The sequence below is a fragment of the Sylvia atricapilla genome, chromosome 14 (genome assembly GCF_009819655.1).
Source record: "Sylvia atricapilla isolate bSylAtr1 chromosome 14, bSylAtr1.pri, whole genome shotgun sequence".
NCBI lineage: Eukaryota > Metazoa > Chordata > Aves > Passeriformes > Sylviidae > Sylvia > Sylvia atricapilla.
In genome coordinates, this window is record NC_089153.1 from 13,998,820 (window position 1) to 14,022,471 (window position 23,652).

The 23,652-nt window shown below is 43.3% G+C and overlaps 2 protein-coding genes across 6 annotated transcripts; both read right to left on the reverse strand.

Moving 5' to 3' along the window:
* Window positions 1-1,526: 1,526 nt before the first annotated feature.
* Window positions 1,527-12,105, reverse strand: LOC136367526 (T-cell immunoglobulin and mucin domain-containing protein 4-like). 2 transcript variants are annotated; one of them, XM_066329235.1, is made up of 8 exons: window positions 11,786-12,105; window positions 8,426-8,770; window positions 6,964-7,302; window positions 6,259-6,339; window positions 4,099-4,154; window positions 3,423-3,504; window positions 2,922-2,952; window positions 1,527-2,168 (listed from the first exon to the last, which is right to left on the reverse strand). In XM_066329235.1, exons 1-8 carry the CDS (start codon window positions 11,928-11,930, stop codon window positions 2,096-2,098), a joined length of 1,152 nt encoding a protein of 383 aa, XP_066185332.1. In that variant the 5' UTR covers window positions 11,931-12,105; the 3' UTR covers window positions 1,527-2,095. The 2 variants fall into 2 exon arrangements, with proteins under 2 accessions (XP_066185332.1, XP_066185331.1); XM_066329234.1 differs by having other exon boundaries at window positions 4,087-4,154.
* Window positions 12,106-16,005: 3,900 nt separating this feature from the next.
* Window positions 16,006-22,426, reverse strand: LOC136367527 (hepatitis A virus cellular receptor 1 homolog). Of its 4 annotated transcripts, XM_066329237.1 has the most exons (8): window positions 22,177-22,422; window positions 20,369-20,710; window positions 19,777-19,827; window positions 17,781-17,854; window positions 17,477-17,533; window positions 16,934-17,048; window positions 16,628-16,667; window positions 16,006-16,242 (listed from the first exon to the last, which is right to left on the reverse strand). In XM_066329237.1, exons 1-8 carry the CDS (start codon window positions 22,223-22,225, stop codon window positions 16,149-16,151), a joined length of 822 nt encoding a protein of 273 aa, XP_066185334.1. In that variant the 5' UTR covers window positions 22,226-22,422; the 3' UTR covers window positions 16,006-16,148. The 4 variants fall into 4 exon arrangements, with proteins under 4 accessions (XP_066185334.1, XP_066185333.1, XP_066185335.1 ...); XM_066329236.1 differs by lacking the exon at window positions 16,628-16,667 and having other exon boundaries at window positions 22,177-22,426; XM_066329239.1 differs by lacking the exon at window positions 19,777-19,827 and having other exon boundaries at window positions 16,007-16,242; window positions 22,177-22,420.
* Between the last annotated feature and the right edge of the window lie 1,226 nt (window positions 22,427-23,652).

Sequence of the window (23,652 nt, forward strand, 5' to 3'; positions counted from 1 at the left end):
TTTTTTTTTTTTTTTTTTCCTTTCAAGGTATAAGCCTTAAGAATAAAAACCAACACCTCCAGATGCCAATGAAATCCTCTCCAACAGCCTTTTCTTTCTAAAAACTTGCTGCTTTCATCCAGCTTTTCTCCACTAGACCCAGAGACTTCATTCTGGGGCTTCTGTTGCTTTTGGAAAGCAGTATTTCCTCCAGCTACATTTAAAAGGCTCACTTTAACCTTTCCCTGAACATACTGACAGCCCGAGTCCTCACAAATGACTTCAATGGATTTTCATTTAAACATAACCCTCCCCAAATCCTTGCTTCCAATTGCCAGCCTAAACCCAAGGCCCTGCCTCAATAATTGGGCTGAATAAAAAGATAAATAAGAATGCTCAGTGGCATAAGTTACACTTACAGCTTCCCTGCAGCTTCTCAGGGCTGCATTTCCACATGGCTGATCAGATCAAATTCACTTTGTTGGCTCCCATCTCTTCTCCCCTTGTGCAACTCCCCAAAACCAGAGCTTTTAAGTCCAGCCAGCACCACAGCAAATGTGCTAGAACCTTCACAAGTGAGAGCCAGCTCTGCTGTAAAGAAGTCATTAGTGAAGAACTAATTAGTAAGAGCAAAAGGATTGGCCCAACTCTGCCAATTGGAAGCTGCAATGGAGATATTGTTGACTTAATTAGCAGGTTTAATTGGGTGGGGGGAAAAAAAAGGCAAAAAGAGAAGTTTGGGTTTTTCAAAGGAGTACATCAAAACTGTTTGGGGTTTTCTTTTTTTTTTTTTTTTTGCTTATTCTTTTTATTCCTTACAGGTGTGTGTGGGATTCATGGCTAGAAGTGACAGATGCCAGGTCCCTGTGCTCTGTTGTTGGGGTGGTGACAGCCACAGTCACAGGTGTGGGACACACACAGGTCCCAGCCTGGGACCCACAGGCCACGTCCTCTGTTTGGGGACTCTCCTGTGCCTCCCACAGCACCACCAGACTGGGGTGCAGGGCTCTGAACCCAGAGGGACACCAAAGGGGAACCTGCCCTGCCCACCCTAACTCATGGCTGTGAGGGGATGCTGGAGAGTTCAACAGTCTCACCACAGCCCTGAGCACAGCCAGGGGGAAATCCAGAGCTGCCAGACTGTTTTGGCTCCTGATCCACTGCTGTTCCCACAGTGTGCTCTTACTTCAGGCTGTCTCTGCCCAGAAGTTCCATGGCTGGCACTGGTGAGCTCCAGGCAGTGGAGGGAACAAACCCTGTCATGGATTGGGACCTTCTCCCAAAGCCACTGCAGCAGAATGGGTGAGGACCCCAGGGAATTACACAAAACTGCAGTGTACCCCACTGATGAGCCCCCAGCCTCTTCCTTAACAGATTTAGGAATGAGTGGTAGGGGGGTTTGAGGGGGAAGGGTAGTGAAATTTCCCACCTCTGGAAATGTTGCAGTATTTCTTTGGAGAGCTGAGACAGCACACCAGTCATTTCCACACCTGGGAAATAACTAACTCCTGTTGAAATGCCTTAGGATGTGGCATAAAAAAATCCAATTGCCAGCGACAAATTATGAAGTTTATTAACATATTCTCCAAGGGTTATTCAAACATGCTGAATCACAGGCAGTAGTGATACCCCTTAAGTGATCTGAATTTTTGATTTAAACTCATGGCATTCTTGTTGCTTAATTTTTCTGTTGATTACATAGAAGCATTAAAAACTGTATTTTGTGATTCCTCTTCTTTCTTTATGGCAATTTGAAGATAGGCAGCCTTCCATGTGATCTCTTCTGCTCCTCACAGTACAAGTTGTATTCAAGGAAGGGCATTAGTAAAAATGGAGAAAAACAAATTCAATTGTGCAACATGGTGTTAGTAAGAAGGCAGATGCCAGAGGCATCCATGAATAATGCATAAAGCCCCTTCTCAAATAATCTTCTTTATGCAATGAGTTTTATGGACGACATGGGAAAATTTGCACAAAGATTTTAAATTTTCATAGTTGAAGCTTTGGCCTTTGTTTTATACCCGCTGATATTTTGAGGGCTCACAAGTATCTCTCAGTGAGCGTGGAACAGGCCCTTTTCATTTCCCATGGCATCTGCAGATGATGTGGGAGCTCTTCACAGGGAAAACATGTTGTTTTCTCCTTCAGCACCACTGAAAACTTTGTCAGTCTCTTCTGGTGGTCCAACACTGCAGCGAGAAGCACAGAACACTATGGATGGGGCAAAAGGACATTGTTGCTTCAGAGCATTCTTTTGATTTGTAAGATCAGCAAATCCCCATGGAAATGGAAACCTGAAGCTACTGAATCCAGTGACTGCAATGAAGTAACTCCGGCTTTTTATACCAGGTAGGTATTTACCTGGCTTGCATCGTTCTCAGGGATAGGAAAGGGTTGTTTAAATCCTCTAATGGCAGCTGTAACCACCTGGGATTCAGAAAAGAGTCTCTCCCCAGTCCCTTCTCCCAGGTAGAGCAAGCACTGAAGGACCAGCTAGCACTGAACAATTATTAGTCTTTGGAAAAGGGGTGATACTTCACTGGACTCCCCTGTGGTTTGTCCACAGAATTTTAATTTTTTATTTCAAGCTAAGCCAGAGGATATGAACGTATCAATTACATTTGCACAAGGTATCATGTACTGGTACTCAATCAAAAATAAAAGCAGATGAAGCACTTCCTTAAGCTGCAGTCACTACACTGCAGTAACACTTGCTTAATTTCTCCATTGCTCTGGGTTTCTGTTCATTCCTACACAGAAGCAGCATCCAGGGACTACTATTGAATTTCTGAAGTGAAGCTACCTGAAGTTTCCTCCTAATACAACTTTGGTAATCAGCACCACAAGCCAATACTGCACCCATTATAATCAGTGGCCAATACCTTCCTGTCTCTAAGAAAAATTACACTGGGACTTTAATAGGAAATTACAAAATGGATTACCTTTTTGGTATAAACTTCTTGGCGTGTTTACCTGGAAGCAAAATAATATTAATGTTACAATGGCAAAACAAAATCTATAATTCTGATGTATGTGTCAAACCAGCTCAGAAGCAATGACAGCAAGCCGCAAAATTTCTGTGGGCTAGGCAGGAAAGAAAGGATCCCATCCTGATTTCAGTGACTGATTTCAGCGTCTTTTGGGAGCATTTCCAGGAAAGTGTGGGGCCACTGAAGTATGAAAAGAGAACCAACAGGATGAGCCAGCCCTGAAGCAAGTGAGAGAACATATTCTTTACACAGGCTGCCTCCTGCTGCATCCCACCCAACTCATCCTCCCTGGCCCCCTGATGGTGCCACAGTCCTGGAGTAAGGACAGCATCTCCCAGAGAATGAACACAGCACTGGCACCAGGAGCATGGCAGAGTTCCCAGAACAGCCAGGGACTCAGAAGGACACGTGCATCAGACCAGGATTAGAACCATTTAGCTTAAGGATACTCACGTCTCCAAACCAACGAGATCATCAGGATGAAAAGGATGGACCCAGCTATGACACAGGCAATGAGAATGGCAGAGCTGGGAAACTGGAAGGGAGAAGAGAGAAGCTGAAAAGGCTTTGGGAGCACATTTCCTTCAGAGCTATTTGCACTGGTGCTCAGAGCACTGGGCTGCAGTTTGCAGTGCTGTTCTGAGTTTGCCCGTGCAAAGTGTCGAGACGACACACTGAGTTGATCATGATAAAAAACATGATTTACCTTCTCAGTACTTAATAAACCTTATTCTGAAATACTGAAACCAGATTCATCCCATTTAATGTGGACTTGTTAAAAGTGTCCAAAGTAGAAGTAGGAGCTCAGTCACCCCCATCCTTCTCTTAAAGACAAGGGGAGGTGTAACACCCTCCAAACCTGCCTTTTGCCTGGTCACACCTCGAGGATGTTACCTCCCCTCTCTCACAGGGATCCAGGAGATCAGTTTTGTCTGGAAGTGTCCAGTGAATGCTCACGCTTTGGCTCTATCTACTGAAAAGAGGAGCAGGTGGTTCCTGAGCTATTAAATAAAAGTTCAAGCCACTGTTTGCAAAAGCTGTCCTTGCAGTATGAATACACAGCAAATCACAAGCGTCCTGCTGTCCTGATTGCTACTCAAACACTCTTGAAACTTACAGGAGGTTTTACGTTGTCTCCTCTACCTTCATGTTTCCCAGCATTGCCATCTGAATTTGCTGAAACCTCTGAAAATGAAAGAGATTGAAATTGTTACTGGCACAGTCACCTGAAGGAGTGAGGGCTGCAGTGGCTGTCAGTGCTTCAGTCAAGGAGTAATGAACTCTCAGGGAATGAGACCCTTGCAAAACCAAAAAAGAAGGATTAGTTTCCACCACAAATGGTAGCTGAGGAAGCTGTGGGAAACAACCTTCCTCAATGAAAAGGAAAACCCAGGGACACCTTCACTATCTCCAGTTGCTCCGAGTTCCATCCAACCTGTCCTTGGACACTTCCAGGGATGGGGCACAGCCACAGCTTCTCTGGGCAACCTGTGCCAGAGCTTCAGCACCCTCACAGGGAAGAATTTTTTCATTATATCCAATCTAAACTTACCCTCAATCACTTTGAATCCATATAAATAGTGTCTCTCCAATATATAATCCCATTAGGGAAAAAAAATAACGCTATCAATTTAATGCTATTTTTTTAAACTTTTCAGAGTATGTTATCCCATGAATAAGCTAATCTGCCCTAAATATCTCAGTTCTGACCAGCCCCCTGTGAGAGCTGTGCTGATGTGTCTCCACATCCCACGTGCTTGTATTTTATCAAAGACAAGGCATGGGTAGCTCATGCCAGTGTATGTAGAAATTAGCACAGAAGTAGAAAAGACAAAAAGCACTACAGCTAAACAAATACAGGTAATAAAACTCCAAAAAGTACTGAAAATCCCAGGGATGTGTGAACATTACATTTTGTCATATGCCTGGTTTATGACACATCCCTCTCTTAGAGGTTTGTTCTTCAGAGCTATCCCAAATCCACAAGAAATGCAGATGTCACAGTGACAGTCCAGCAAGTCAGAGTTAAATTTTATGGCAACATGTGCAGCCCAGCTGATGGGACCAACTATTTCTTGTTCAAGAATCACTTTGATACTTAAAAGAGCAAGGATGTTTTTGAGATCTGAAGTATGGCTGGTGCTGCCACAGTTGTAGCTGGGGGAAAGCAAGTGAAGAGAGAAGAGAAATTAAATCAGAGCCTGGTCAGCAGGAACCATCCACCCTAAGCAACCCAACCTATCTGCCAAAAACTGTTCTTGGAGATGGAGGGCTCTTAACCCTGGGCTTCTCTCCTGCTGTTGTCACATCAATACAATGTTCAGCAACAAATCAGCCTCCTCTTACCTTACAGCAAGCCTGAGCTGGGTGCATTTAGGGCATTATTTCACAGAGTGAGAGGAGACCAAGGCAAGAACTGGACTTGTGGTTCTCACCAGACAACAGCCAGTTGTGCTGCAGCATTTTCACACCTTGTGACAGTTTGACACAAGGTTTTGCACATGTGGGAGTGACTCACACCAACAGGGTACATCTGCTGGTGTTACTGCTTCTGTGGTGCCTCTTTCCACCTCACTGTCACAACTCAAGTTGCTCCAGGAATCCTGGAGTTGAGACCCTTTGTAAAACTTCTTATTTACAATGACAAAACACAGGCATTTTCCATCATGCCAGAAGGGTGATAAGTGAGACTGGAATGAGAAACCCTCACAAATGCTCAGGAGACCAGTTTAGTCTCTTCTGTGAGCCCTCTCCAGAGGCACTAAGGAACACTCTGCTCTAAGTCTTTAGGTCTTTCAAAAGAAGACCTGCAAAAATCAAAATACTGAGGGTTTAAAAATTAAGAGATTCTTGGCTCTTACTGGAACTAAGAGGCCAAATACAACATGTCATCCTCAAATTTTAATATTAAGTTCTCTGTTGAGGGCCAACACTTGGGAAAGATTTAAAATGGAAATCTCAATTAACATAGTGATGACAAACCAGATATCTGAGAATTCAGTGATGTTGAAAAGTTTGGTTTTGGACTTCTGTCAGATCTGAGATACCTAATAGTCATGAATTATTCAAAATCAACTTGCTTTGGAGGTATAAAAACATGTTTCTCTCAGCTCTTGTTACATTCTGATTTCAAACAATTTCTGTGTGGACCCTGAATACTGCCAGGTGCGATGAATAACTATCAGTACATGCTTGGTGCACTCTTAAGAATACTCAACAGGGTTTGTTTCCAACTTTTTAAGTTCTCTGAGCAAGCAACTTTCTGACCTTGTAATGTTATCCTACTCACCCATGACTGACATCTCTTCCATCAAGTCAGAGATGCTGGTTTCCTCTGCTGCTGGAAGTGTACCTGGGAATTCAGTAGTCACTGAAACAAAGTAAAAAAGTAATGCTTATAAAGATCACTAATTAGAAAGGTCTCCACATGGCTTTCAAATCTGTGCAGATATCAATCTGTGGAAATGAAGTCAGTAATGAGGATAAAGCAGTAACCTACACATGGTTTGATAACAGGTCACTCTGATCACTAATAGGACCCTTCACATGAGATGAGAATGTAAATACTCAATTTTAAACATGTTTTGAATTCTCACTATTTCTCAAGCAGAACATACTCTAAATTCAACTTCACCAGGGAATTTCAACTGTCTTTCCCAAATCAGGAAAAAAATCAGTGCACAGTTAAGTGTATCTCACTTACTTCACCTCAGGTGCTGGGATTCACATTTATTTCTGCTGTACTTCATGAGGTTTCTGTCATATTATTTCTCCGTGTTAAAGCTCCTCTGCAGGAGGCCTGACCCTCTGCTGCCTTGGCCCTTCACCCCAATTTAGCATCACCTACAGCCTCTGACCTGTGTTTGCCTAAACCCCCAGAAACACACCCATAGGCATTTCAGATATAAATAGAAGTATTTGGAGAGTCCCTATGATGCCAGTACCACAGACCATGTCTGCTGCACAGAAAAAGGAAAGGATTGGTGCTGGTTACCCTCTGGACTTCCAGGGAGCGTGGAGCAGAAAATGGCATCTTCAGCAGCTTGGGAAGTTGTTGAAAAATCTGGAGGAGCACTCGTTTCCATCGTAGTTACAGGAAAAATATCATTTTCTGTCAGAGCAGCTGTTGAGGGAGCAGAGATCTCCCATGTAGTCACTGCTAGAAGCTCAGGGGTTGTGGTTTCTGGTGGAAGGGTGTTGGATGTCAGCAGGACCTCAGTCTCTGTTGTTAGCTGGAGATCTGAAGGTGCTTGAGGAACAAAAGTTTCTGTGAAATGTTCAGAGAAATCAGGAGTTTTTCTGGTGGTGGTGGTGGTTGTAGTCACTGGAGGGGCTGCATGGAAAAAACACAGCCAAGGGAAAAGCCAGGTCAGAGCTTTTGTGAGATAACTCACACCCACCCCTGAGGGAAGCCAATGCAGAAATGAGTAAAAATTATCTGGCTGCTAAAATACTGAAAATGAAGGTGGGAGAGTTATTTTAATTTTAATTAGCCAAAAGCATGACCAGTCAGAGAAATTCACAGACTTACAGATTTGCTTTTCTTTTACCAGTCTACCATTGTAGAAATGGAAGGCCCAGGACCTTGTCTGGTAAATCCCCAAAGCTTGACAACTTTCTTATTTTGCTTTTCAATGTCCTCATAAAATACAAAAAATAAAACACCTCGGTTTTTCAGCTACAATCTTCTTGCTAATCCTTGCATCTGTTTCTTTTTTCATGGACTGTTGCCCCCAGCCTCAGGGGCAGACAAGAAATTGCAGCATTTTTCACCCTCTCTCTTGTTGTATTGCTTAAAACAAACAGATGTGCCGTGTGCACCAATTGTGCCCTATAAAAGCCAGAAAAAAAAAATCTTTCTGCTTTGTGGAGGGTGGATATAATCTCCTTTTTTTTTTTTTTTTTTTTTTCTTGTGCAAGACCTTTATCCTGCAGTTCAGAATAATAATAGGAAAGGGAAGAAACCCTTCAAGACCCTGAGACAAAATTTCCAAACATGTGGGTGTTGAGGACCCACCCTTAAGGGGAAGGAAGAACCCTTTAGGGTGGACAATCCTAATGTGCCTCTTCTGACATGAAAAGTCTTTTCAGTGTTGGGGTGAGCCTCAAATGAAAAACTGAATTTCATTCCAAGGGGCTCCTTAAATTCTAAATGCCTTTTAAATTCCATTGTCTTTTAAAAAGTCAAGAATAGCTACACAATGAGAAATGAAATATTCATTTGAGAAGCAAAAAAAGGGTAAAATTAGGGTGGTTTTTTTTTTTTAATTTAAACTGCCAATTGAATGTGACTCAAATTGGCAACCGGTTGCAGATCTCCCTTGAAAAAGACGTAATCTGGGAAAAACACCTTTGGCCAAAACAAACCACAAAAGGCACACACAGACCCCAATTTTTCACCATCCAGGGAGTGTTTTCTCCCTGCTGGACGTGTCCCCCAAGGTCCCCAGACCCACCTCTGGCCAGCTCCAGCCGAATGTTGGTCTTGATGTCGTTGAAGGGGCCGGGGATCTCCACGCGGCAGCAGTACATCCCTGCATCCTCCTCCTTGGCCACCCTGATGGTCAGGGACACGTCCCCAGAGGACACGTCGCCACGCAGGTTGTACCTCCAGGACTCTCTGAACGTCACCTTGCTGCCGGTGGTGTGCAGAATTTTGTTCCTGCACTTGGAATTGGGGCAGCGGTCCTTGCCCCAGCACATGTCGGAGATGTCGCTGGGCCACCTCACGCGGTAGGAGCAGGGCAGTGTCACAGGCTGTCCCACCGTGCCTCTGACAACGTCTTCAGACACCGTGTGCGCTGTCAGGGAGAGCCAGGAGAGGTGAGTGCTGCCAGCCTCTGACAGAGGGTCATTCACTCTGCCTACAGTGAATGAGCAAGGTGTGGAGAAAGAGCTGCTGGGCCCCAAGACTGCTCCTGTGGCAGTTCATACCCCGAGGCATTATAGATGGTAGCTCTCAGGTTTTGCTTTGCTCCCTGCTCTAGTCCTGGCCAGCTGCTGGAGGGAGGCTCATAAAATGCATCAGATATGTGGTGAGCAAAGCTGGGCTCTGTTGCTGACAGCCCGGGCACAGGCAGGACCTCTGCAAATGGAATTTAAAAACTCTGCTCCTGTCCCGTCTCCTCTCCTAGGAGGCTGTTTGGAAGAACCCTGTTGTGAAGGACATCTGGTTTTCTCAGCCCACCATCACCTCCTCTGAAAAGGAAATGCTGTCACAGTTGCCTTTCACTGACAGTCTCAGTGACTGTCAGTGCAGGGTCCAAAATACCTATTCATGTGTGAAATTAGGGTCTAATTGAGCTGGCAGAGCAGAGGGATCTGTCTGTAGGAACCTGTTCTCAGAAAGTGCACTGAGCAAGCCCTGCCAACTAATCCCACTTACCCTGTGGAACTCTGTCTACACAGAATCTTTAGTTGTTGGTGTCATACTGATGTTAAAAAGAGCACATACACATTTTGTTTGTCATCTTACTCTTAGTGACCAGCTTTAGTTGGTGTTTACAGCCAATGCTCATCTTGGCATCTGGTCTGAATCTTTGCTATATGTGATTCCCTCTTAAATGTTTATGATGCTCCCAGACTGCCTTAAAATAGATTTCTTCTTCACAAAAGTCTTTATACAAGAAAAGGTTCCCAGACAGGAACAAATCCTTTCCTGGTTCACATTCACCTGGTCTGTGTCAGCCTTCCTACCTTTCTTTTGTCTCCATGTTATCATTTAAACACTGTGGAGCAGGACCTGAGGGAGCTGGGGAGCAACCAGACCTGTGCTCCAACCCTGCAGATCTCATGGCCAGCTTGCTCACCTCAAAGAGGCCTTGCTGCTGCTGCTATTATCACCAGCTCTGGCCCTGGTTTGCCAAACATTTCTATTTTGCCAGCTGTTTGAATGCCTTTCCTTACTGGCACGACTCCCAGATAGCAAACAGATGCTTCCAACTGTGTCCATGTCTCCTTTGTTTTCTCTTTAATGGACAATTCCCTAGGTGAGGCTTTAATCTGTGGCTGGCTGCCTCGTGACTTGTTATTGGGATGACATTTCAGATCCTTTATTGCTTATCCCACTGGCAAGAGAAGCCAATCCATTCAGGTTTCCACAGCTCCAAATGCTGAAAGAATCGAGGCAGACAAAACAACGGGCAATACAGCCTGAAGGACAAGAGCTTCTGCACTGAAATGAAGGCAGGATATGCCAGAAACCGAATTCCTGAGTACAGGATAAGGCTTTGCGAGATGGTGGCTTTGGCCCCTGGAAAGGGAAGGTTCATTTGCCTTGAAACAGCAAAACAGAGAAAACAGCCTCTCTCTCTATGAAGACAGGATAAGACATGCAGTTGACCTTGAAAGTATTTCTGTGGGAGCAAGGGTTTAGTCATGAGCAGGTTAACATATATTTTCAAGACAGTACAATGAAGATGTGTGCAAAACAGGCTAAAACTGGTGCTAGAATTCAAGTCACTGCTTCTTGAGGAGAATTGGGCTCATCTTCTGCTGCTTCAGCCCAGATCTGCATGAAAGCCTTGTTAAGCTATCCTTTAACAAATGAAAATTTGCCTGCTCTTCTCTTTGAAAGAAGCAGACCCCTGAACTTTGTAAATAAATAACTAAGTAAAAAATTTTTAAAAAGAAGAGGAAAGATACAAGGCATCGGAGTCTCTTCAGTGCAGTTTCCCTCTAGTACTCCTGCTAGAAAGTTACAGGTTTTGCAGTTTCGATTCCTCTTTCAATTTGTGTGAAGGTCATGTTGCCAACATCTGCCTGCACTGCAGGCTGGTGAGGAGAGCTTCAATACTGCAGCAGCCTGGATTCAACAGCATGAACCTCTGCAAGGAATAAAAAACTTACTTCTCAGGTGCAGCCTCTTCTACAGACTCACCTTCCAAAGGAAGTAGTAAATAGGAGGGAAGGAACATGTCTTTGAAATTGAGAGCTTCCTGAGATCCTGCTCTTACTGTGGGGGGAATCCAACCCTTCTTCATGGCACTGACCTTCCAGGCATCCAGATCTGACCTAAGGCTCTGCCTGGGTGTTCCCACTGAAGTCTGTGAGATGTGCCACTCTTAAGTCCTTCATCAGTGAGAGAAAAATGGACTCCAGATGTTTCATATGCCATCCAACATAGAAAGGGGTATTTGTAAGTGGTCAGATCACGCAGGTATACTCACATTTGTGTACAGTCTCCCCCAAACCCACCCTCAGGGGCAGCTGGCACTAAGCAGTAATTCCAATAGTTGCTCTTCTAGTTGTCTTCTCTCGCACAAACTTGTCATTGGATGGACAAAAACATCCTCCAGCCAAGACAGATGTTTGATAAAATTTTTTTTTCCCCTTGATCTATGCCTGGAATAATTTTCCTACTTTGCAGAAGATATTTGGAATCTTTGCCCTATCAATCCTTTTATTTCTTTCCTTACTGAAGCTTCTTTACTGATGAGATAGCCCAGGATATTACTGATAAACAGAAAAGAAGCATTTAACTGGCTATTGAACCTCAAGACAACACATTCTCAGCACGGAGCTGAGTTAAAGAGCAGGTAACAAAAAGCCATTCTCATCCTTCAGGAGCTCTGCAAGGGAAGAGAACAAGGGAACTAACACAGAGGAAACTGCACACAGTTTTAAAAGTGGAAAAAACCACAAACCTCAAGCAGTAACTCAATAAATTAAGAAAATTTTTGAAGTTCTCTATACAACTATGATCTTTTTCATTGTTTTGTTTTCACAAAACAACTGTTGCTGGTGTTCATTTGAAAAAGAAAAAAAAAAAAAGTTAGTTTCCTGAGCAAACACACAAAAAGCAGGTGAAGACTCACCTATAAAGATCTGTATCATCATCCAGTGGAACAGCACAAAATGGGACATTCTGGCTGAGGGAGACACCAGGGCAGCAAGTGGAAGAAGAGAAAACCAGACTTTATCCTTTCCAGAGGCACTGAGACAGTCCCACTGAAGTCTCATTTCTCCATTTCCAGATTTTACATGCTGCAAGTGTTTCTTTCCTACGCTTCCGGATAGGAACTGGCCAAAGAGGGGATCTCCTGCTGTGTTCAGCTGGTGCAGCCCCACTCAGGGCTCTGTGGGCAGCTCTGGGACACACAATTTAATGACATTCAGGTCCTTGAATGTGCCCAGACAAGGCCAACAGAGTCTGGATTGAATGTCCTGTGAGGAGCAGCTGAGGACTCCAGCACTGGAGAAAAGGAGAGTGAGAGGAGCTCAGAGCTCTCTGCAGCTTCCTGAGGAGGGGACATGGACAGGGAAGTGCTGATCTCTCCTCCCTGGAAGCCACAGGACACATGGGGATGGTTCCCAGCTCACCAGGGGGGTTTACACTGGACATTGGGAGGTATTTAGAGGGAGGACAGTAAACCCTGGAACAGGCTGTCCTTTTCACCTTTCCCCTTCCAAGAAAATCAGCATGCTACTGTCACCAAAAAATTCAATATTCTATTTGCTTTGCCATTCCCTGGAACTCTTAAGGCTCAGTTCTGTTCCAGGGTCCTGAGTGGCAAAGACAAATTCTGTGCTTTTACACTCCTGAGCATTTGGTGTATTCTCCCCTCAAACTTTGTCTTTATTTACATTTGCTAAATCCCTCATTTCCCATGATTCTGCCCTCTGCTTGAAGACCCCTCTCTTTCCCCAGCTTCGTATTTTCTGTTTGCAAAAACAGCCTTGGAGGAAGTTGTTACAAATGTTTTGCTGCCAAAACCACATCCTTCCCAAAGAAACGCAACATCATCTTCAAGAAATATATTTCACTCCTTCTGACTGTTTTATTTCTTTCTGACCAATTGACAAATAAGTCCTCTGGAAGTTCTTCTCTGAAACAGCTGAGTAATAAAGCAAAAGTAATTCAGGGCAGTAGGGTCAGGAGTGAAGAATTGCAGATAGACAAAATTCTGTGCAAATAAATGTAGCACAGTGCAAACTGGAGTGCAATTCCAAGTTCAAATGATAAAATGATGGGCTTTTAACCAGGCATTACACTTTTAGTAATGAGATTTTGGGCTTATCATGATAGTCAAGCCCATGAAAATATCACCCTTCTGTTTGCTAGCACTGAAAAAACCAAATAAAATCTTAGCAATAAAGGCAATGAGTAAAATACCTAATTTGCTATATTCTATCAGGTACCGTTCATACAATGGCCCAGCCCCAGCTCCCCTGTGAACAGAACTAATGAAACCTGAGGCATCCAATATCCTGAAGACTTTTTCCCTGCAATGATCATAGTTTCTCCCATTACTCCCCAGCCAGCAGTGGCTGTGAGCTGATGTCAGTGCAGGGAGCAGCTAAATCTCCCTTGGGGCACAGACTTGGGTCGTTATTCAGCTACAAATTTCCATGAAGCTTTTCCAGACAGGATTGGACAGTGTCATAGGCAACCAGGAAAGGCACAGGATGAACACAGCATCCTATCACCTTTGTTTTTATACAACAGAAGCAGAGTGCATTGAAAAAGGCCATCAAAATCCCAGCGTGCTGAGAAGAGCCACAAACACATGGGTCACTTTCTGCTTCTGTACTGCTACCTAGTGGCTTCTTTCGGGCAGAAAAGGCAGAGGTGTCTCAAAAAAGAGAGTTTTCAGCTCATCAGCCTCATCAGCTCAGTGTGCTGCCAATCTCCTGATGGCTGAATGGGTTCCTAGTGTCACTTGCTTGTCTCTAAGGCTCGTTTTGAAATGTCTGTTCCAAGATCCACTGACACAAGAGCAGGTAACGAAAAGCCCAGGGAGCTTCAGCCTTTGTGGATGTGTATTACACTGCATGCCCCAGGCAAAGTTCTTGCTCCACACAACCTTTGCAAAGTCTGTTTACCAAGCAGCTGCAGAGCAGAAAGATTTCGTTTATCAGATACTCTAGAACTTGATTTTACATTAAAAACTTGCTGATGCAAGAATTAGTCTGAATTAATCTGTAACAATAATTCAAAAACTCCTTACAGACAAGCATCCTTCATGATTAGGAGATAGTCCACAAACTCCATAAGAGCGTGAACAGTTGAAATCAGATGATTTTGGAGATCCCACAGGTCTAACTCTGACCCCAGTAGAGACTGATTACATAAAATTGCGGAAAGCAGAAATTGCTGAGGTTGTTTCCTGAGAGCCAGTTCAGAGACCAGATCAGACTTCCTCCAGCTCCAGCCATGGGCTGGAGCCTGCAGCAGCAACATGCTCAGCCAGGAAGAAAGAATGCAACATCTGCAGCAGGGGCAGAGATTTGGGGTTAGTTAGTAATTGTTATTAATAGTCAGATGCAAAAATACAGTCTGACACCAGCAGGTCCTTTCTGGTTTCAGTACCTTCTTACACAAAGCTACACATGATGTGAAGAAAATGGCAGAGCCGGTTTTGTCCATCAGTTTTCCTGGCCCTGGGATCAGTGATCACCCAGTATCTGTGCTCCCACTCTTCAGCCAGCCATGAATTCACCTTCAGTTTTTAGCCTTTTCAGCCTGCTACAACAGAGAGCCCAGGAGAACACAGAGCATGAGTGAAAATACCAAGAACCTCAGGGTCACCTGTTCCAACTTGCTTTGTATTCTTCCTTCCTCAGCAGGATGAGCCTTTTCCTCCTGTGTGAGTCTGTGCAAAAACACTCATCTGCAAGATCTCACCTGAGCCAGACCCTGTGTGACCCCTGGGGAAAGCACTGCCCTCTCCAGCCCAAACTCTCCCATCTCCACCAATTTCTCCACTGACCCCAACTCCCCCTAAAGCACAACCAGATCGTAGTCTTAAATGTCTCAGCTGTTAAAATAAATATTTACTGATTTTATTATTATGCCTCATTGCATTGTTGAAATCATTTTGGAGTTTAAAATTAACTCACTGGTGTTTGTGGTGCATCTTTGAGTTTTTCCTGTGGCAGCAGTGTCTGCGTTGGGTAATTCCACATTGCTGCTTAAGATGAGCTTCAGGGGAAATGATTTGACCAATATTTGGTAAGAGTTGGTGTCTCTTCTGCTTGTGGTGCTTTTCTGCTCTGTCCTCAACCTCTGTTTAAAATGTGTTCTTAAAAACACTCGGGGACAGTTATTCTTCCCCTTAAAGGTGATTTTGGTGTGTTGTGTCTTTTGCTCAGCAATTCCTAATCACAAGACTGACTCCATTTATTTATTTACTTGAAGTAAACCAGAGTTTAGTTTTGCAGAGAATAAAAGCTGAGGCACATCACTAACTGAGGAGCAATAGAGGAAAGGCATTTGGCCACAGATATTTCCCATTTATGAGGTAAAATCCATCAAACAAATTCAACATGTTTAGGAATTAAAAGTTGTCTGATATCTAGAGATGTGTGAAGAGAAGGCCAACTTGCAGCCAATATTTTGTGCAATGTCCATGATTTCTCTGCAAGCTAAGAAATTAATTTAATTAACTTTACAAAAGCAGAGGAGAAGGTTGTTCAGATTTTTTTAGAGACTTGGAAGTGAGACTTTCCACCCCAAGGGCTTCTCAGGGTAAAGATGTTCCCGAGGAGAAAGCCACAGAAAAGTAATGACGTACTTTGCCAAAAACCTCACACTTAGTCATAATTCTCTGCACACGAGCTGTGACTGTTCTGTCCACTGAGGACATGCTGCTGGAGAACATCCCCTGGGGGTGAACAGCCATAGCTCCTCCAGATTTAATTCCAGGTGGACAGGCATTAGTCTGTTCCATGACTGAGCTGTTACCAGAACAGGCCATACCTGATTTCAATGAAAATACAACTAAGTGTGTATTAAATTACTAATACAACCAAGGCTGGCAATGTGACATCTTTGTCACACAGCTCTGAGATTGTTTCTGCCCTCTGATGGCACAGACTCTGTGGAAGGTGGCAGATAGAATCCACAGTTAACACAATCGTGCCCTTTTGGCACTTCCTCTTTTATTTTTTTTTATTTTTTTCCCAAAAAGGAAGCGAGAATTTGAAGCAGATAATAAATACAATCATAACTTTCTTTAGGAAATGGAAAGTTCCACCAATGCCAGTGTTGGTTTCTGTCTCTGGAACAGGCTGATAAGGATTTTAATCAAAAATGTAGCTTTTATTTGTTTTATTATTAGGATGTGAATAATGCTTCAGTAATGCAGTCACGTCCAGCTGCTGAGCAGAGGGAGCAGCCAACGTTTTGCAAACTATTTAATGCCCCAGCAGTGACAAAGGCAGCCATGCATCCAGTCCTTAGTGCATGATATAAATATTTTCCTCTGCATGATTCTCATCTTCCAGGACACTGTGGCTCCCCATACCTTGTGGCCTTTGAAATGCAACAAAGCTGCACAAAAGAGTAAAAAAACATGGTATTAAACCAAAAACAGACAATAAAACCATAGAGAAACAGATCAACCAGCTCACTAGAAAATGTAAAACTATGCTTTAACATGTGATCATGACTGATAATGAATCATCTTTCCACTTATGAGACAATTCACACCAGAGGTTAGAAAGCCCCCGAATGCCCTGAACTGACAGAGACACTTATTTTGGCTTATTAAGTAACAAAAAGTAGCAGCAGTTATTAGTGTCTTTTTAAAATATTTTCTATTAACTTGAGGTTAAAAAAGAAAGCCAAAGTATGTGGTGGGAATGGTCAGCACACCAACATTTCTTTTCCACAACCTCGTTTGTCCTATTAGCAAAAGCAGGAACAGAAAACTTACCCTGCAAAACCACCCATCTTCTTCGTGTCGTAAAAATATTCTAAAGAACATCCAAAATAAAAATAAAGAAAAAATTTAAATAATTTTGTTTAAATCATTAGAAGTAAAGTAGTGGGTTCAAAGACAAATTCAAGTGTAGGAAACTAAATAAGAAAACTAACTCAAATGTTTTCAGGATAGGAAATTCCCACTGTGAGCAGCCACAGCACAGCTCCCTGCCCTGGAGTGGGAGATGTGGCATCAGCCACAGCTGGGACTGCACAAAGCTGAGCAACCCTCGGGGAGCTGCCTCTGGCCAGCACTTACGTTTGGTGAGGAACAGAGCCAAAATCAGGATGAGCAGAAGAGCTGCACATGAGCCAATCCCAATGTACAGCCCATGCTCTGGGTGCTGATGGCTGGGAAGGGACACAGATGTGTTCTGTCAAACACAAGCCAAGGAGCATTAGTGGAACTGACAGCAAGAAGCCCGTGCAATACCCAAAGGCCTTCTGTGTGTTTTGCAGCCCTGCAGGAAAGGTATACCTGAGAGCAAAATCCTAATTTGAGAAAGAGGCCCAGTTTCAAGCAGAATCTCTGCCACAATTGTGTGAACCATGCCGTTAAACACAATGTTTGAGATTTTTCAAAAGACCTGAAGTTATGATAAATCCCATTTATTCAGGTTTAATAATATTTGGTGGATTTTTTTGAATGATGTCTCATGATGTCACACCCTCCCAGCTGTGCTGCAGGACTCAGCAGGACACACAGAGCTGTCTGTGTGACCCTCAGTGTACAGGGAGTGCAGGGCACTCCCCTGTGCTCTCAGGTGGCCAAAGTTCCACTCCTGCCCACATCCTGCCATACCTGCAGGTTTGCAGCCACATCCAAGCAGTCTGAGGGGTCTGAGCAGGGACTAGAGGCCTGAAAGGAAATACAGATGTTGCTAAAGCTCTTCCTTCTCTAGAGGAAGTACTTTGTGCATGCTAAGCAGGGTTTTCTCCCCCCAATAATGAGCACATAAGCACTCTTCATAACCACTAAACACGCAGACTACAAAACAATATCGTGTTGCAATCAGACAAAAGGAGTGGAAGTGACCTGTAGGGATGACCCAGTAACCTCTCAAGTCCACCCACTCTGTGTGTGCTACAGCAAGGTTCATGCTTACAGTCTGAGGAGCTTCTGAAGCTGATGGCCAGGTCCTTGTGACAGTAGAGGAGGATTCACTGGTGCTGCCAGGAGCTGAGCAAAGGCAAGACAAACACATCACTTGCACAGAGAACTGTTCTGCCTTGACAGAGAAGAATTTGTACAGCTGACTTGGGCCCCTGAACTTCTGTGGGTATCTTTTGTGGGCTCTGCATATCATAAGAGATTGGTGCCTTCAGAGGGCAGCACCAAACCCTGAGTATTGAAGTTTCTGCTGTTCTTTTCAGAGCTCTGAACTCCTTCTTAGAAATGCTTGGCTCTTGCTGTTATCTCAACACTGGGAAGGAGTTACCAGTCAGTTCTGGAGCCAAGAAGCAGTGGCCATAGAATCATAAAACAGATGTGGGCTTAAAAGGGATCTTAAAGCCCATATCACTGCAACCCCCTTCCACTAGACCAGATTTCTCAATGCCCCATCCAACCTGGGCTTGAAGCAAAATATGATGCATAAAGCAAACTTAGGTTATCAGTTGAAAACTGATGAAGATTAGCTCAGGATCTTGAAGCAGCACATGTTGCAGAGTCACAGAAATCAGGTGATACTTCTAAAAACCCAGGCAGCTATACAGTAACCAGACTGAACAAAATGTGATATATTTGCATAAGAACCTGCAGCACATTTTGAGGTAATTTCCCAGAGCACAGCTGTTGGCAACATTTAAAATTAAAAGCTACAAATTTCTGTCTTATTTATCATCAGTCTCAGTTTCTCCATGTTTTACCAGATGACAAAAATCTTCTGAACACAAAATCTACAGTTCTATGCCAACCCCAGGTGGTTGCTTTTGTATTTTAAATTGTTGCCCTTATCCCATAAGCTTTATTTGGAAGAGGACAGGATCATCAGCTTCCACTGGAGATTCTAGAGTATTTCTAAATCAGAGGCACATGGCCACCTGCCTTTTCCAATCTCCCTCAGTGTGAACATGCACACACTACCTTGCATTCTGAAAACTTTAAACATTGTTCCACCAACAGCTAAGGAAGAGGTGACATAGATAAGAAAAGGCCTGGGTTCTAAGATAGGAAGCAATGTTATCTGCAACTAGAATAGAAACTGTCTGAGAAAGTTTTCACTTCTTCTTCCAAAAAGGAAATGCAACTGTTGTAACACTATTTTGGAGTTGCTTAGCTGGAAACATCCAAGATACAGGGAGAAATACAAATGGCATCCCTGATTTTTATTTTTTTTTCCAGAATTCAGAGAATAAGCCATTAGATACACCACGAGGTTTCTCTTGTATAGTGGAAATTAAAGTTGTCTTTTTCAGACTGAAAAAGATGCAGCTGAGTGGGTTTGTGATAGAAGTTTATCCTTTTGTAAGAGGAATGTAGAAAACAAGTGAGGAATAGCTGAGCACTGTCTCTTCCTCTGCAGTGAGGGACCTCACGTTATTAAATGTGCACAGGAGCCATGGGCAGCCTCTGGGACACACCTTTACACCAGGGTGGAAGAATAATTTATCACTGTATCACAAAACTAATGCCATTTTTCTTCCATCCTCCTTAATAATCTGCTGCTGACTGCTACAGGAGGCAAGAGCCTTAATTCAATGCTCTTTTGAGCTAGTCCAATAAAACAGTTCTGATTAAATAGTGGGTACACCCAGCTCCTAAAAGTTGTGTTTTACCATTCATGGGATGCATTTCTAGAAGATGAGGTGAGATTTTATGCCACAGAAAACCCCAACAAACCAAAACAGCAGTCAAATAAAAGCAAACCTTGCAGCACCACTAAAACATCTATTTAAGTATCACACCTGGAAGCAGCTTCCTCCCAATTACACATGTTCCTTCTGTTAGATTCTGTATAATACCAAGCAGAATTTAAATCCAATTTCTGATCTTTGGTAATGTTTAATAAATTTCAGCCAAGACATTTTAATCATCTATCATATTTTTTCCCCATTTGCAATATGGCCTGTATATGCTATTAACACTGGGATAAAATTTACCTGAGGTCTGTTCAGAGGTGTAAGTGTGAGGACTTGCAGTAGAGATTCTTGCTGATGTTAAAAAATAAAACAAAATCAACACATAATTAACCTTATTGGGTATTTGTGTAGTGAAAAAGAGACATTGTTTCCACAAAAAAAAATTGCTAGCAAAGCACATTTGTCCACTCGTTCTATAGAGTATCACAAACAAGGGGAAAACTAAAAATCAAAGGAAGAACTGATAAAAAGCTTCTCTTTACCAATTTTGCATCCCTGGGCTTTAATCTAGAATCAAGCAGGGAAAATCAAACACAGCTTTCAAGAAAAAGGTGCAGCAATAAAGCCTTGGATGAGTACTTTATGCTGCACCTTTCTTTGAAATTCTTCAGTGTCTCTAAGAATGCTCCATGAAAGCATCATGTCCTTTTATAATTGCAGTGACTGAAATGGGATAACAACACTGACAAAGGCAGTTTAATTGAGAAAGCACTAACAGCAGATGTGCAAGGTCCTCAAGACCACTCTTATGGATAATTGCAGAAATCATTTCCACCACAAGCTTTGCAGATCCACCACGATGGTACTCACAAGAGCACTCCTCTGCACTCACCTTTCTTTACCACAACCTTGTGATTAATCAATTGGTCGTTGAACAACCCTGGGATCTCCACACGGCAGCAATAAGCCCCAGAGTCTTCTTCCCTGGCATCCACGATGGTCAGGGACACGTCCCCCTTCTGCAGGTCCCCTTTCAGCTGGTACCTGTTGCTGTGCTGCTCTGTCACCCTCCTGCCATCTGTCCAGATGATGGGCCGGGAACACTTTGAATTGGGGCACCTGTCCCGACCCCAGCACATGGATGTGATGTCATTTTTGTTCTTGACAGTGTAGTGGCAGGGCACGGTGACATCCCGACCAACCTCTCCTATCACTAATTCTGAGACTGTGGAGCCTGTGGACAAAAGGACAAACAGTTATTGAGCACAGTGCAAGTGGAAGCTTCTTGTGCATCTCATATGTTCTGAAATCTCCCATCTCTCAAAGAGCACCAGGCTTGGCTGGATCAGATTTTGCACAAATAGATGTGCCATGGCAGGACTGGTGCAGTGAGGGATAATGATCAGGCCAGGGACACCATCAGAGAAAGAACATTTTCTGCAGCCTCTGCAGGCAGGCAATGAGGTGAAGAGATTCTGTGCAGTCTCTTGGCTCTTAACTTTTTCCTCTGTGTACATTTAACCCAAGCCACACACACGGGGGAACAGTAAGACGCTGACTTTCCTCAAAGCCACTCTGTGAAACTCTTCCCCTCCTTCAATGAACTAAACTGCAGGTTTCATCAGAATTATCACTGCTGAGTGAATTTCCTTTTCTCTTGCCTTAAGGCAGGTTTTGCCCATTCTTATCAGAAGAAATCTTTCATGGCTTTTCTGCAGAATATCATATATATATATATATATATTTTTTTTTTCCCACTACCTTATTCCATTCTAAGTCTTACGCAGTTTCTAACTTGTTTGCTTCCCCATAAATTTGTCACGTTTCCAGGAGGCTGTGTCACACCACTCGGGTCAACACAGTGAGCCGTAACACCCAGTAGCCCATTCATAACAGCAAAAAACCTGTTTGCCCAGTCCAGCTCAGATACTTTCCTAATCTATTATATTTAAAAATAAACTTGCATGCAGAGATTTTGCCACACTATATAACACACTAGAAACAAGTCTCTGAAACCGACTTACCTTATTGAATATAAAAAGAAAGCTCAAAATGAAACTCATCATAAAATGCTTTATAAAGAGCTAAAAGAAATACTTGAAATATCCCTTTTCCTTCTACTGAATTTATCTTACCACCAAGTTTTTAATGTCTGTCTTTATTAGTACCATTTCACAACCTGCTGTTTTCATTGCTGTTGCCCTTAACACTCTAGGACTGCTCCCTCAGGATTTAAAAAAAAAATAAAAATTTTCAATTAGCCCCAATAATATTTCATATGGCTAAAAATCACCAGAAGCCGCATTTGATCTTTTTCCTGTCTACCTACGCATTCATCTTCACCAAGCCTGTCAAAGTGAAATTCCTTGTTTTACATCTTCTCTAAAACAATTTAACATTCTCTGCTCAAATCGTCATTATCTAAAAAAGCCCACTAATAAGATGAGCAGCCAGCCCGAGAAGCAGCATCTTTAAACCCACCATACCCTCAGCATGTTTCTGTTTTCCAAAGGAGATAAGGCCATCAGGACTCAGTTGAGCCACTGTGATGAAGTTCTATTTTAACACTTAGAACTGCAGCTCCTGTGATGTGGCCACTCCTCCTGCTGCAAGATAAAAATTCTCTTTGCTACCCTCAGAACCCCTGATGCATGTTACCTCCACCCACCTCCATCCCGTTGTTTCTGCCCCCTTGGTTACCTGTGAACAGCAGCAGGAGAGCCCAGTTCAGGCAGATGTGAGACAACATTCTGGCTGACAGAATGAAGGTGACAAAATGCCCCCTTTTGCCCTTTTCATTCAAGAAGAGTTATCTCCTTTGTGAACTTGCGTGTTTTCTTCTCAGCACATCATCTCCAGAGTCAGCTGTGGGCACCCCTCGGTCAGATCTGGGTTGTTTTGCCCGAGGCTGGGCTGTGGGGCTGTGTCAGCTGTGCACTGCTGGGGCAGGGCACAAGTGCACTGAGCTGCTGCCAGCAGGGCTCTGACTGAGAGGTGACAACACTTCACAGCCCCACACAAATCTGCTTCTCGTTTTTCACCAGATCTGTTTGATGACTGAGAGTGAAACTTGACAGCACCGAGCTGACACGACAATCACCAATTCACTGCCTCAGACTCTTTCCCACACCTGCTTTTGTCACAGCAGTGTTTGGATAAAAGGTTACATAATATGTAGCAGACTGTAGTAAATAGAAAGGGCTCAGCCAAATAACAGATTTGTGGGATTGTGGACGAACTATTCCAGCTTTTCATGGTAAGTTTCTGGTTCTAATACTTAGAAGTGACTCAGAGCATCTTCCAGCAAATTTTCTTTGCAGCAATACTTTGGTAGTTTTGAAAACCTGTTACACAGTTGAGGCTAATGGAGTGCCAGTCTTTTTTCATATTTAAAAATTCCATGTGCATCTGCGTTTTTGCAACATAACATAAAACACCCAGAATAGAGAAGAGTCTTGAAAAAGTAGTGTGGAAACCATGACTCAAGGCTCACTCTGACAAAATGCTGGAATCCAGCATTGGAGAAATGCTGTTCCCTGGTCACTCTCCCTGTGCCTGGATCACCACACTCTCCTCTGGGATATCTTGTCTTTTTATATTGTTTGGCCTAGAACTGCACGTGTAATCAAGGGCCAAGAAATGTTCTTTGCTGAAGCAGCTAAACTATTTCACAGTTTTATACAGGTGAAATTACATACTAAGGAGTTATTTATGAGTATGTGGAAGATGCTAGAATTGGAACCTGGCCTTGCATGAATGCCTTATAGGAGAACAGTGTGAAAATCAGGAAAACCAAGGCATTAATGTAGCTGAGAGACAAACTGCCAACACACTTGTAGGAAAGAAGTGATGAAGCTACGAAAGAGGGATGAAGGGCGATTTTTGCATGCAGCAGCTGGAAGCAGAACTCCTTGAGAAAAGGCTTCCTCTCAGCTCCTGTGGTTTCCGAGGAAACAGGAAACTGCAAAGAGCTGCAAGAGGAACAATTTCTGATCCAGGATCTTAAAACTGCTCTGCAAAAATGGTAAAGGCATGGCAGGCTGCTCTGCAAGGATCCCAGAAAAGCCATTGTGGTCACACAATAAAATGATGTGAGAGCTGCAGGACAACAGTTAAGCCACTTGCTTTAGATTTCACCTCAAACAGAGACTGTAAGGAATGCTCTGATTTGAGTTT